At 57.1% G+C, this 15,612-nt stretch overlaps 1 protein-coding gene across 1 annotated transcript in view; it reads left to right on the forward strand.

The window, feature by feature from the left end:
• The window catches only part of TTI1 (TELO2 interacting protein 1), a 35,939-nt gene continuing 20,327 nt past the window's right edge, over positions 1-15,612 (forward strand). The window contains 5 exon segments of the mRNA XM_078619546.1: positions 1-219; positions 1,348-2,697; positions 5,054-5,724; positions 8,250-8,368; positions 10,633-10,818. Coding sequence (XP_078475672.1) covers positions 1,348-2,697; positions 5,054-5,724; positions 8,250-8,368; positions 10,633-10,818 — 2,326 coding nt within the window. The 5' untranslated portion in view covers positions 1-219.

The following is a 15,612-nucleotide window of genomic DNA, read 5'->3' on the forward strand; positions in this document are numbered from 1 at the left end:
TCTAAAATAATATTTTTTTTTTCGTAAATCGATCGCGTGAGGAGATTGGATCCACACCGGACGTGACGTCACAACGAGGCGGCGCCAATGGCCACGCGCGCGCTCTGGACGTTGCGGCTGGACTTGGCTGCGTAACGAAACGTCTATCTTTTAGTTTATAAAATCGACGCCGCGAGTTGCCGCCGTTAAGCTTTGCCATTGGAATTACTTACGACGAATGTAAGTGACAGACCCCGTTTCGTGCAGCGTGCGTTTGTAAGCCGTTGTCGTACTTACGGACGGACTTGGACCCGGCCATAGTAACGTTGGGTACGCGTGCGCGTCTGTGGCCCGGGCCTTTGGTGTGTAGTAAACATCTCTGCTAGGAAGACAAAGGCGGCCGGGCGTGGTGCTAGCCAACCTCCCCAATCGCGTGTGTCGTGCCCCCTCTAATGCCCCGTGTATGTGTGGTAAACTTCTTTCGCACTGCACGTAAACAAAGAAGCCGTGATATTCGCCAACAGCACTTGCCCCACAAGTCTGTTGAGGCTATACGGGGGTATCACTTGCCTCTGTACAATTAGGTTTGTGTATACGGTAGACACGTGTGTGTGTGTACGTGTGTGTGTGTATATGTGTGTGTGTGTACACGTGTGTGTGTGTGTACACTGTGTGTGTGCGTGTGTGTACACGTGTGTATGTGTACACTGTGTGTGTGTGTATATGTGTGTGTGTACACGTGTGTGTGTGTGTGTACACTGTGTGTGTGTATACACGTGTGTGTGTGTGTACACTGTGTGTGTGTATACACACTGTGTGTGTATACACACACACAGTCGACCTAGGGTCGGTTCAGATAATTATCGTCACTGCTGTTGAGCGTGAGCGGGAAGCGAGCCCGGGTTTGCGGGGTTCGTAGCGCAACGCGCTAACCGCTGCACTACCGCTCCCCATTCAGCGTATACACACATGCGCACACACGTGTATTACACTGATACACGCACACACGTGTATTACACTGACACGCACACACGTGTATTACACTGACACACGCACAGGTAGGCCTCGGCAAGGTAAGGTAATTGTAAATGGGTAAAGGTAAAGGTGTCGACATGCCAAGGGGTAAGGGTAAAAGGTAGGGTAAAAGGTAGGCTCGTTGCTGTTTACCTTTTACCTTACCTGCTAAAGGCTAAAAGGTAAGGGTAGAGTGATTGTGTTGTGGTAAGGTAGAAGGTAGGGTAAAGGTAAGCTCGTTGTTTTTACACTTTTACCTTACCTTGCCGAGGCCTACGCACAGGTGTACGCACCTTAACACTCGTGCCACCGAGCCTGACGAATTCACCACCCCCGCCCCCCGTGCGTTGACAGATGCTCGCCTCGCCCGGCGCGATGGGCGACTTCACCGGCATCAACACCGGCGATCCCTCCTCCTCCGTCGCCAAGCCCACGGCCGCCTCTCCGTCCGCTTGCTCCGGCACCGACGCCGACTCCCCGGGCCCGTCGTTCGCGGCGCTGCGCCCGTTCTGCGTGGCCGTGACTCGCTTCCCGTCGCGCGACACCCTCCGCTCCCTCGCCGGCGCCCTGAGCCGCGTGCCCGACCCGCACCTGCGCCGCCTGCTGGACTACGTGCTCTTCGCCCCGCGCCACGCTCTCCGGCGAGCCGACGCCGCCCAGCGGGGGGGTTCCTCCGCGCCGTCGGCGTCGCTGGACGCGGCGCTGGAGCACCTGCGCGTGGCCGCGGCCGAGTGCATGGCGGCCGTCCTGTCGCGGGCCCCCGTCTCGGACGGGCGTCTCCTGGGCGAGCTGCTCACCGAGCTGTGCGCGCTGTGCGACGACCGCGGCAGCGGCGGCGTCGGCGTCTCCCCCTCCTCCGAGGAGGTGAAGCTGGCGGCGTTGACGGCGCTCGCCGCGCTGCTCCGCTGCGCCGAGCCCGCCGCCGCGGCCGCCCTCTACGACGACGACGGCGACGACGCCCGGCCGCCCCGCACGGGGGCGACGCTCGCGCGGCTGGGCCACGCCGTGTCCACGCTGCTGGCGGTGGCCGAGGGCGAGGGGGAGCGAGCGCTCAGGCTGCTGGCGCTCGAGTGCCTCGCCGCCCTCTGGCTCCTGCCGTGCCATGAGGCGAGGGCCGAGGTGGGCGGCGTGAGGATCTTGTTTTCGCAGCTCGCGGTCGGCGTGGAGGAAGAGGTGGAGGTGGTGGAGAAAGAGGAAGAGGAGGGGGAAAGAAACGCGATCGCGACGCGCGAAGCCTTCGACTCCCTCGCCTCCTTCCTGCCGGGCACGGCCACGGCGCTGTGCCGCATCGTCACCACGTGCGGCGGACGCGCCGCCACCCAGCCCGGCGCCGTCGCGGCCATGGCGACGCGCCTCCTGGCCCACGCCGTGGCCCGCGCCGCGCCGGACGACCTCCTGACCCCCGACCCCCGCGAACCGGCGGTCCGGGCGGCGGCGGCGCGGGGCGACGAGGGGGGAGGGACCCCCCACTCGCTGCTCGTTAAGAGGACCCCCGACTGGGCCCGGGCCACGGGGGAGAGGCTGGCGCCGCTGCTGCTGCGGCTGGGGCCCGTGGCGGCGGGGCACCGCGCCTGGCGCGTGCGCCTCGAGGCGGCGGCGCTGGCCGGGCATTTGCTGCGGCGCTGTCGCCGCGTGCTGGGTGCCGAAGCCGTGGCGGCGATGTTGGACGTCGTGGTGGGGCTGTCGTGCGACGAGGACCAGAGGGTGAGACGGTGGTGGCGATGGTGGTGGTGGAGGATGATGATGGATGATGATGAATGATTGATGATGATGGATGATGATGGAGGATGATGGTGGGTGATGATGAATGATTGATGATGATGGATGATGATAGAGGATGATGGTGGGTGATGATGAATGATTGATGATGATGGATGATGATGGAGGGTGATGGTGGGTGATGATGAATGATTGATGATGATGGCGGCGATGTTGGACGTCGTGGTGGGGCTGTCGTGCGATGAGGACCAGAGGGTGAGACGGTGGTGGCGATGATGGTGATGGGTGATGATGGTGATGGTGGTGGTGATGATGATGATGGTGGTGGGTGATGATGGATGATTGATGATGATTGCGGCGATATTGGACGTCGTGGTGGGGCTGTCGTGCGACGAGGACCAGAGGGTGAGACGGTGGTGGCGATGGTGGTGGGTGATGATGGTGATGATGATGGAGGATGATGGTGGGTGATGGTGGGTGATGATGAATGGTTGATGATGATGGCGGCGATGTTGGACGTCGTGGTGGGGCTGTCGTGCGACGAGGAACAGAGGGTGAGACGGTGGTGGCGATGGTGGTGGGTGATGATGGTGATGATGATGGAGGATGATGGTGGGTGATGGTGGGTGATGATGAATGATTGATGATGATGGATGATGATGGAGGGTGATGGTGGGTGATGATGAATGATTGATGATGATGGCGGCGATGTTGGACGTCGTGGTGGGGCTGTCGTGCGACGAGGACCAGAGGGTGAGACGGTGGTGGCGATGGTGGTGATGGGTGATGATGGTGGTGGTGATGATGATGATGGTGGTGGGTGATGATGGATGATTGATGATGATGGCGGCGATGTTGGACGTCGTGGTGGGGCTGTCGTGCGATGAGGACCAGAGGGTGAGACGGTGGTGGCGATGATGGTGATGGGTGATGATGGTGGTGGTGATGGTGATGATGATGGTGGGTGATGATGAATGATTGATGATGATGGCGGCGATGTTGGACGTCGTGGTGGGGCTGTCGTGCGACGAGGACCAGAGGGTAGGGCGATGGTGATGGTGGTGATGATGATGATGATGGTGATGATGGTGGTGGAGGATGATGATGGATGATGATGAATGATTGATGATGATGGATGATGATGGAGGATGATGGTGGGTGATGATGAATGATTGATGATGATGGATGATGATGGAGGATGATGGTGGGTGATGATGAATGTTTGATGATGATGGCGGCGATGTTGGACGTCGTGGTGGGGCTGTCGTGCGACAAGGACCAGAGGGTGAGACGGTGGTGATGGTGGTGGTGATGATGGTGATGATGATGCTGATGATGATGCTTGATGATGATGTGCTGATGATGATGATGCTGATGATGATGCTGATGATGATGGATGATGATGGATGCCAACCGCGCTAATCGGAGTACAACAAACTAAAACACAAAAAAGCGGTTCTAATGAAATTCGTTCTCAATGTTAACGTGAATTATAAATTTCTATTGTAGCGAAGTAGTTTCGTTACATCATTTTTCAGCGGCCACTACCACTCGCTGCAGCATTGCGCATTATTTCATCTCGGGGAATAGAAAACCATTCTAGATTTGAAGTTTTCGCGACTGCAAGGATTTTTGGTGAAGTCACGTAGGTGACAAATTAAACTAAATTAAATAGTTTCGGAGGCAACACAAGCTTCCGTCTTCAGGTGGAACCGTCACAGCAAAATTACACGTGTATACACACACACGTGTACACACACACACACAGTACACACACACAGTGTACACACACAGTGTATACACACACACAGTGTACACACACACACAGTGTACACACACAGTGTACACACACACACGTGTATACACACACACAGTGTATACACACACACAGTGTACACACACAGTGTACACACACGTGTACACACACACACGTGTACACACACATACGTGTACACACACACACACACGTGTACACACACACACACGTGTACACACACACACGTGTACACACACACACACGTGTACACACACACACGTGTACACACACACACGTGTACACACACACACAGACACGTGTACACACACACACACCTGTACACACACACTTACATTTTTTTACCGACGTGACTTTACCGAAAAAACCAAAGAGCATAGAAAACGACTTTTGGATATTTAAAAAAATCCATCCCTCCCTCCCTCTATCCGTTCTGCATTTGTGTTCGCCCATCTGCTTATCGTCCGCCCACCCACCTGTTTATCCTCCGCCCGTTCCTCTGCCCAACCCGCCCGCCCGCTCCGCTCCCATCGCCCCGATCCCAACACGGCCGCCCCCCCCCCACAGGTTCGATCCGCCAGCTTCTCCGTCCTCGGCCGCCGTTCGCTCCTCGGCACGGCTCCCGGCGACGACCGCGCCGTGGAGGAATCGGCGCTGGAGCGCGCCTTCTCCCTCTGCTCCTCCCTCCCTCGCCTCGCCCGCTCCGCCACCGCCGCCGACGGCCTCAAGCTGGCCACGCTCTCGCGCCTGCTGGGCTACCTCCGCCTGCTGGGCCCGCGCGTCTCCGCCTTGCTGCGTTCCGCCCCGCACCTCTCCCGCCTCGCCCGGGCTCTCGTGCAGCTCCTCGCGCCCGACACGAGCCAGCAGGTCGTGGTGGAGGAGGAGGGGGATGTGGAGGAGGAGGAGGGAGGAGGAGGAGGAGGCGATGGCGATGAAGCAGCCGCCGCCGCCGCCATTGCCTGCCCGGAGACGCCACCGGCGGGGGACGCTGACGTCGGCGGCCATTTTGCGGCGAGAGGGGGCGTCGCCGCAGGCGGGCGAGCCCATTGGCCGCTCGCCGGCTCTGCCCCCTCGGACTGGCCAATCCCGGGCGGGCGGAGGAAGCGCTTCAGGGGCTTCTCGGACGAGCGAGTGCACGCCACGCTGACGCAGATCTGCCGCACGCTCGGGCAATTCGGAGACCTCTACCTCCTCGTCGACACGTTCCTAGAGATGTACCGAGAGTCGCGGCTGCAGCGGTGGGTCCTCCTGTTTACAGCGCTGGGTGCCGGCTAGATCGGTGGGTCCCGGCTAGATCGGTTAGTCCTCTTGTTTACAGCGCTGGGTCCTGGCTAGATCGGTTAGTCCTCTTGTTTACAGCGCTGGGTCCCGGCTAGATCGGTGAGTCCTCTTGTTTACAGCAGTGGGTCCCGGCTAGATCGGTAGGTCCCGGCTACAACGGTGGGTCCTACCGGCTACAGCGCTGGGTCCCGGCTAGATCGGTGGGTCCCGGCTAGATCGGTGAGTCCCGGCTAGATCGGTGGGTCCCGGTTAGATCGGTGGGTCCCGGCTAGATCGGTGGGTCCCGGTTAGATCGGTGGGTCCCGGCTAGATCGGTGGGTCCCGGTTAGATCGGTGGGTCCGATCTAGATCGGTGGGTCCCATCTAGATCGGTGGGTCCCATCTAGATCGGTGGGTCCCGGTTAGATCGGTGGGTCCCGGCTAGATCGGTGGGTCCCGGTTAGATCGGTGGGTCCCATCTAGATCGGTGGGTCCCATCTAGATCGGTGGGTCCCATCTAGATCGGTGGGTCCCGGCTACAACGGTGAGTCCTCCTGTTTCCAGCGGTGGGTCCTGGCTAGATCCCGGCTACAGCGCTGGTTCCTGGCTTTATCGGTGAGTCCCGGTTACAGCGGAGGGTCCCACGTTCACGGCGGACTGCCGCCTGCGGACCGCTGAGCCGCCAAAGGTAGCACAGGCTCACGTCGGGAGGCCAACCATTTGTATGTCTCACAGAGCAGTGTTACCGCCAGAGGTCGCAAACGGGTTTTGATTTCTTACCCGTATCCGGCCGCACCAGAGTCGCAAACGGGTACCCGATACCCGGCTACCCGTACCCTACCCATACCCGGCCGGGTACGGGTAGGGTACGGGTAGCCGGGTATCGGGTACCCGATTGCGACCTCTGGGATGAAGCCATGTTGCAGGCGCGGGTGGGTTGATTCTAGGAACTTGAATTGTGAGAAGAGACAAGACGTTGGGAAATTAGTGACAAACGGTGACTCACCAGTGACTCACGGCCTACCCGTACCCGGCCGCACCAGGGTCGCAAACAGGTACCCGTACCCAGCCGGGTACGGGTAGCCGGGTATCGGGTAGGGTACGGGTATCGGGTACCCGGTTGCGGCCTCTGGTTACCGCCCCCCACAGAAGTGGATGTCACAGAGCTAGTTGTAAAGTCTTGCGAAGAGAGCCCTTGCCCTATGAGTGTCGAGCAGCTCACCGGCATTCGTTTCATTTTTGAAAATTTATTTTTTTAAGCGATTGGTTCACCTCTCGATTTAAAGCTTTCGTGACTGCAGGGATTCATCTTCTTGGTTCTTTCGGTAAAGTCACGTAGAATGGAAGTAATAAAATAATAAGAATAAAACATAATAAAACAATTCTCACGACGTTTCGGCCACAACGCAAGCAGCCGTCCTCGGGTGCATATTCTTTTGTCAAGGCGCCCTTTTCCCCCCTTCCAACAAAGCTTATATATATGCTCCAAGCACGTGGGGTGTTCATTGAGACGCTGTCTTTCCGACAGACCTGGTTTTCACCTGAGGACGGCTGCTTGCGTTGTGGTCGAAACGTCGTGAGAATTGTTTTATTATGTTTTATTTTTATTATTTTATTGCTTCCCTTCTACGTGACTTTACCGAAAGAACCAAGAAGATAGTTCACCTCTCCGATACTTGGCACCCTCTATCGTGCTTATTTGTGCTGTTTGTTGTCGAAGCTTTCTGACCCCGTGACCCCGCAAAACATCTTCATGGCTCTTCGGATTCCTCCTCCGGTATCAATACAAATTCTGACTTCAAGCGACCCTGACGTTGCCGATGAGATGCTGAAGGTTTCGAAACCAGCCCAGAGTCTTGCTACAGTTGACTTTGCACTCCCAGAAGGCCGTGTGGCAAATGGGACGTGTCAAAAAATTACTTTCTTTTTAAATCCTTTATATTAAGTTCACTTGCTTGCTTGCTTGCGCGCTTACGACTGTGCAAATCTTTCGGTCGTTTTTTAACCCACTTCCCGTGATCCAATCGAGCTGACATTTTGCACACAGACTCGTTGTGCGTGACAATTTATTTTCGTGAAAATTTTTTTCCAAAATTTTACACTTTTTAGGAAAAAATTAATTATATTTAATTACCAATTGCTTAATGGTGGCAGGCAATCATCTGACCCATAGGTGGCAGCCATCTCAAGCCAGAGGACGAGAGGACTCTAGCCGCCACGCATATAAAGGATTTATAGTGAAAAACTTTGTTTATACGGGTGAATTTTTTTTCACGTGGAGAGAGACGGATACGGGAAGAGGAGAGGGCGTGTACCGTCTGATTGTTACAGCTGAGCAGCGAGGGTTTGTGGATCACGGCACAAATGTTTCGAAACTCCCTTCCCATGGGCGTTGAGGTGCCCGCGTTGTAACGGCGGCACTCGCGGTGCGTCTTGAGGCCGGGGGTTGTTCTCTTGATCTTGTGGGCGGCGTTGTCTCTCTCTCTATCTCTCACCCCTCCAGTGCCGCGGCTGCCATGATTCTCAACGAAGTGATTGTGGGAGCCGCCGGGCGTGGGTTGGACCCCTGGGCGTATTCCAGCGCTCAGTCTCTGCCGACCGCCCCATCGGAAGAGGCGCACGGTGAGAATTTTTTGCGTTTTTGTTTTATTGTTGTTGTGGTCGTTGTTGTTGTTGTTGTTGTTTAAACGTCACGGTCGCTAAGCACAAGCACCAAAGGTCCCCCAAAAGCAGCAGCGTCTCGCGACCGACAGCACGGTCGAAGTCCAGGGTGAGCTCTGGGGGTCGGCCCATCACCTCTCTGGGTCGATAAAAATGAGGACGGGAACTCCTCTACTTAGCAACTTTCAGAGATACAAACAAACCCGTCCGTGTGTCCAGTTGCCCGTTCGGACCGAGAGTCGTAAGTTCAACCGTTGAACAATAGATGGCGGTGGTGGCATCTACATCTGCAGAACGTGAAGAACCAGTTGCATCTACATCTGCAGAACGTGAAGAACCAGTGGCATCTACATCTACAGAACGTGAAGAACCAGTGGCATCTACATCTACAGAACGTGAAGAACCAGTGGCATCTACATCTGCAGAACGTGAAGAACTAGTGGCATCTACATCTACAGAACGTGAAGAACCAGTGGCATCTACATCTACAGAACGTGAAGAACCAGTGGCATCTACATCTGCAGAACGTGAAGAACCAGTGGCATCTACATCTGCAGAACGTGAAGAACTAGTGGCATCTACATCTACAGAACGTGAAGAACCAGTGGCATCTACATCTACAGAACGTGAAGAACCAGTGGCATCTACATCTGCAGAACGTGAAGAACCAGTGGCATCTACATCTACAGAACGTGAAGAACCAGTGGCATCTACATCTGCAGAACGTGAAGAACCAGTGGCATCTACATCTGCAGAACGTGAAGAACTAGTGGCATCTACATCTACAGAACGTGAAGAACCAGTGGCATCTACATCTACAGAACGTGAAGAACTAGTGGCATCTACATCTACAGAACGTGAAGAACCAGTGGCATCTACATCTGCAGAACGTGAAGAACCAGTGGCATCTACATCTACAGAACGTGAAGAACCAGTGGCATCTACATCTACAGAACGTGAAGAACCAGTGGCATCTACATCTGCAGAACGTGAAGAACCAGTGGCATCTACATCTGCAGAATGTGAAGAACCAGTGGCATCTACATCTGCAGAACGTGAAGAACCAGTGGCATCTACATCTGCAGAATGTGAAGAACCAGTGGCATCTACATCTGCAGAACGTGAAGAACCAGTGGCATCTACATCTGCAGAACGTGAAGAACCAGTGGCATCTACATCTGCAGAACGTGAAGAACCAGTGGCATCTACATCTGCAGAACGTGAAGAACCAGTGGCATCTACATCTACAGAACGTGAAGAACCAGTGGCATCTACATCTGCAGAACGTGAAGAACCAGTGGCATCTACATCTACAGAACGTGAAGAACCAGTGGCATCTACATCTACAGAACGTGAAGAACCAGTGGCATCTGCATCTACATCTGCAGTGTACACGCCGTACAACGTGTTTGGAATCGACAGGAGCAAAGTTGGACTCACGAACAAATCGACTTGCACACAGACCAGCTTGTCAGCAAGTAGAGGAGTCCCTGTACCACCTTGTAGGGGAGTCAACAGCGGGTTGTTTCTAGTGGCGGGACCTAACCCCCGCCATAGACACGTGGAATTGCCACCACTGGCCCCAGACCTCGAGACGGGAAGGAATTCAACTCCGTGACCGTCGACTTTGCCTTCTCCCTGAACCCGTCGCGTGCGGCTATCGCTGGTCTCCACTCGGGGCTGTCGCAGCGAGCAGTGCATCACCCCGTGGGGAGGCATGTCCACAGGCCAGAGGTTGCAAACGGGTTTTGATTCCTTACCCGTACCCGGCCGCACCAGGGTCGCAAATGGGTACCCGTACCCGGCCGGGTACGGGTACCCGTTCCCTACCCGTACCCGTACCGTACCCGTACCCTACCCGAAATGAGTCTCAAACGGTGACTCTGTCTTATCGACAGACCTGTTCTTCACCTGAGGACGGCTGCTTGCGTTGTGGCCGAAACGTCGTGAGAATTATTTTATCATGTTTTATTTTTATTATTGTATTATTTCCCTTCTACGTGACTTCACCGAAAGAACCAAGAAGGTGACTCACCAGTGACTCACGGCCTACCCGTACCCGTACCCGGCCGCACCAGGCTCGCAAACGGCTACCCGTACCCGGCCGGGTACGGGTAGCCGGGTATCGTGTAGGGTACGGGTATCGGGTACCCGGTTGCGACCTCTGCCACATGCGCGCCCAGGACCCCCAACTCAGGATCTTCGTTCCTTGCGACGCGGCGCAGGCGATTGGCGGTCGCGGTACAGCCAGGAGGAGCTGTTCTGGCTGGCGCGAGCCGTGGTCGCAGAGTACACCTCGCCGGCAAACTGGCGCTTGCCGACGACGCGGCTGGGCAACTCGGCTGTGCCGGGAGACGCCGGCACCGGAGCTACGTCGCTCGTTGTGCCGCTCGCCCCGGCGGTGGAGAGCGGTGAGCGAGAGACGCGGCACTCACACTCGCTCACTCGGAGACGCTCCACCCTCGCTCGCTCACTCGGAGACGCTCCACACTCACTCACTCAGTCGGAGACGCTCCACCCTCACTCACTCAGAGACGCTCCACCCTCACTCACTCACTCAGAGACGCTCCACACTCACTCACTCAGAGACGCTCCACCCTCACTCACTCACTCAGAGACGCTCCACCCACCCTCACTCACTCAGAGACGCTCCACCCTCACTCACTCACTCAGAGACGCTCCACCCACCCTCACTCACTCAGAGACGCTCCACCCTCACTCACTCACTCAGAGACGCTCCACCCTCACTCACTCACTCAGAGACGCTCCACCCTCACTCACTCACTCAGAGACGCTCCACCCTCACTCACTCACTCAGTGACGCTCCACCCTCACTCACTCACTCAGAGACGCTCCACCCTCACTCACTCACTCAGTGACGCTCCACCCTCACTCACTCAGAGACGCTCCACCCTCACTCACTCACTCAGAGACGCTCCACCCTCACTCACTCAGAGACGCTCCACCCTCACTCACTCAGAGACGCTCCACCCTCACTCACTCAGAGACGCTCCACCCTCACTCACTCACTCAGAGACGCTCCACCCTCACTCACTCACTCAGTGACGCTCCACCCTCACTCACTCACTCAGAGACGCTCCACCCTCACTCACTCACTCAGTGACGCTCCACCCTCACTCACTCAGAGACACTCCACCCTCACTCACTCACTCAGAGACGCTCCACCCTCACTCACTCACTCAGAGACGCTCCACCCTCACTCACTCACTCAGAGACGCTCCACCCTCACTCACTCAGAGACACTCCACCCTCACTCACTCACTCAGAGACGCTCCACCCTCACTCACTCAGAGACGCTTCACCCTTACTCACTCAGAGACGCTCCACCCTCACTCACTCAGAGACGCTCCACCCTCACTCACTCAGAGACGCTCCACCCACACTCACTCACTCAGAGACGCTCCACCCTTACTCACTCACTCAGAGACGCTCCACCCTCACTCACTCAGAGACGCTCCACCCTCACTCACTCAGAGACACTCCACCCTCACTCACTCAGAGACGCTCCACCCTCACTCACTCAGAGACGCTCCACCCACACTCACTCACTCAGAGACGCTCCACCCTTACTCACTCACTCAGAGACGCTCCACCCTCACTCACTCACTCAGAGACGCTCCACCCTCACTCACTCAGAGACGCTCCACCCTCACTCACTCACTCAGAGACGCTCCACCCTCACTCACTCACTCAGAGACACTCCACCCTCACTCACTCAGAGACGCTCCACCCTCACTCACTCAGAGACGCTCCACCCTCACTCACTCAGAGACACTCCACCCTCACTCACTCAGAGACGCTCCACCCTCACTCACTCAGAGACGCTCCACCCTTACTCACTCACTCAGAGACGCTCCACCCTTACTCACTCACTCAGAGACGCTCCACCCTCACTCACTCAGAGACGCTCCACCCTTACTCACTCACTCAGAGACGCTCCACCCTCACTCACTCAGAGACGCTCCACCCACACTCACTCAGAGACGCTCCACCCTCACTCACTCACTCAGAGACGCTCCACCCTCACTCACTCACTCAGAGACGCTCCACCCTCACTCACTCACTCAGAGACGCTCCACCCTCACTCACTCAGAGACACTCCACCCTTACTCACTCAGAGACACTCCACCCTTACTCACTCAGAGACGCTCCACCCTCACTCACTCACTCAGAGACGCTCCACCCTCACTCACTCACTCAGAGACGCTCCACCCTCACTCACTCAGAGACACTCCACCCTTACTCACTCAGAGACGCTCCACCCACACTCACTCACTCAGAGACGCTCCACCCACACTCACTCAGAGACGCTCCACCCTCACTCACTCACTCAGAGACGCTCCACCCACACTCACTCACTCAGAGACGCTCCACCCACACTCACTCAGAGACACTCCACCCTCACTCACTCAGAGACGCTCCACCCACACTCACTCAGAGACACTCCACCCTCACTCACTCACTCAGTGACGCTCCACCCTCACTCACTCAGAGACGCTCCACCCTCACTCACTCAGAGACGCTCCACCCACACTCACTCACTCAGAGACGCTCCACCCTCACTCACTCACTCAGAGGCGCTCCACCCTCACTCACTCAGAGACACTCCACCCTCACTCACTCACTCAGAGGCGCTCCACCCTCACCCACTCAGAGACGCTCCACCCACACTCACTCACTCAGAGACGCTCCACCCTCACTCACTCACTCAGAGACGCTCCACCCTCACTCACTCAGAGACGCTCCACCCTCACTCACTCACTCAGAGACGCTCCACCCTCACTCACTCAGAGACACTCCACCCTCACTCACTCAGTGACGCTCCACCCTCACTCACTCACTCAGAGACGCTCCACCCTCACTCACTCAGAGACACTCCACCCTCACTCACTCAGAGACGCTCCACCCTCACTCACTCACTCAGAGACGCTCCACCCTCACTCACTCAGAGACGCTCCACCCTCACTCACTCAGAGACGCTCCACCCTCACTCACTCAGAGACACTCCACCCTCACTCACTCACTCAGAGACGCTCCACCCTCACTCACTCACTCAGAGACGCTCCACCCACACTCACTCAGAGACGCTCCACCCACACTCACTCACTCAGAGACGCTCCACCCTCACTCACTCAGAGACACTCCACCCTCACTCACTCACTCAGAGACGCTCCACCCTCACTCACTCAGAGACACTCCACCCTCACTCACTCAGAGACACTCCACCCTCACTCACTCAGAGACACTCCACCCTCACTCACTCAGAGACGCTCCACCCACACTCACTCACTCAGAGACGCTCCACCCTCACTCACTCAGAGACGCTCCACCCTCACTCACTCAGAGACGCTCCACCCTCACTCACTCAGTGACGCTCCACCCTCACTCACTCACTCAGAGACTCTCCACCCTCACTCACTCAGAGACGCTCCACCCACACTCACTCACTCAGAGACGCTCCACCCTCACTCACTCAGAGACGCTCCACCCTCACTCACTCACTCAGAGACACTCCACCCTCACTCACTCAGAGACGCTCCACCCTCACTCACTCAGAGACGCTCCACCCTCACTCACTCAGAGACACTCCACCCTCACTCACTCACTCAGAGGCGCTCCACCCTCACTCACTCAGAGACGCTCCACCCTCACTCACTCACTCAGAGACGCTCCACCCTCACTCACTCAGAGACGCTCCACCCTCACTCACTCACTCAGAGACGCTCCACCCTCACTCACTCAGAGACGCTCCACCCTCACTCACTCACTCAGAGACGCTCCACCCTCACTCACTCACTCAGAGGCGCTCCACCCTCACTCACTCAGAGACGCTCCACCCTCACTCACTCACTCAGAGACGCTCCACCCTCACTCACTCACTCAGAGACGCTCCACCCTCACTCACTCAGAGACGCTCCACCCTCACTCACTCAGAGACGCTCCACCCTCACTCACTCACTCAGAGACGCTCCACCCTCACTCACTCACTCAGAGACGCTCCACCCTCACTCACTCAGAGACGCTCCACCCTCACTCACTCAGAGACGCTCCACCCTCACTCACTCACTCAGAGACGCTCCACCCTCACTCACTCACTCAGAGACACTCCACCCTCACTCACTCACTCAGAGAAGCTCCACCCTCACCCACTCACTCAGAGACGCTCCACCCACACTCACTCAGAGACGCTCCACCCACACTCACTCACTCAGAGACGCTCCACCCTCACTCACTCAGAGACGCTCCACCCTCACTCACTCACTCAGAGACGCTCCACCCACACTCACTCAGAGACGCTCCACCCTCACTCACTCAGAGACGCTCCGCCCTCACTCACTCACTCACTCAGAGACGCTCCACCCTCACTCACTCAGAGACGCTCCACCCTCACTCACTCAGAGACGCTCCACCCTCACTCACTCACTCAGAGACGCTCCACCCTCACTCACTCACTCAGAGACACTCCACCCTCACTCACTCAGAGACGCTCCACCCTCACTCACTCAGAGACACTCCACCCTCACTCACTCAGAGACGCTCCACCCTCACTCACTCAGAGACGCTCCACCCTCACTCACTCAGAGACGCTCCACCCTCACTCACTCAGAGACACTCCACCCTCACTCACTCAGAGACGCTCCACCCTCACTCACTCAGAGACGCTCCACCCTCACTCACTCAGAGACGCTCCACCCTCACTCACTCACTCAGAGACGCTCCACCCTCACTCACTCAGAGACACTCCACCCTCACTCACTCACTCAGAGACGCTCCACCCTCACTCACTCAGAGACGCTCCACCCTCACTCACTCACTCAGAGACACTCCACCCTCACTCACTCACTCAGAGACGCTCCACCCTCACTCACTCAGAGACGCTCCACCCTCACTCACTCAGAGATGCCTAGGGGCGTGGCCCTGACGTGACGGAAAGGTGACAGCTGCAAGTAGATGATTGGTTCTGCTGGCTTTGGCCACAGCCAATGGGGAGACGAGTCAGGGGCGTGGTCCCGGGAGCTGACGAGGGAGCCTGGAATATTCCACGGAGGCTAACCAGGATTGGTGGAAACGTACCACGTGACCCGGCTATTAAATAGGGATGGAGACGAACGACACGTGGTCAGAACGGGAACGAACAGAGGAAGGGGGCCACGTGGGAGCGGGGCTCCGGGTTGCCACGTGGT

Source organism: Lampetra planeri, chromosome 63 (genome assembly GCF_965212315.1).
Source record: "Lampetra planeri chromosome 63, kcLamPlan1.2.h2, whole genome shotgun sequence".
In the NCBI taxonomy this organism is placed as follows: domain Eukaryota; kingdom Metazoa; phylum Chordata; class Hyperoartia; order Petromyzontiformes; family Petromyzontidae; genus Lampetra; species Lampetra planeri.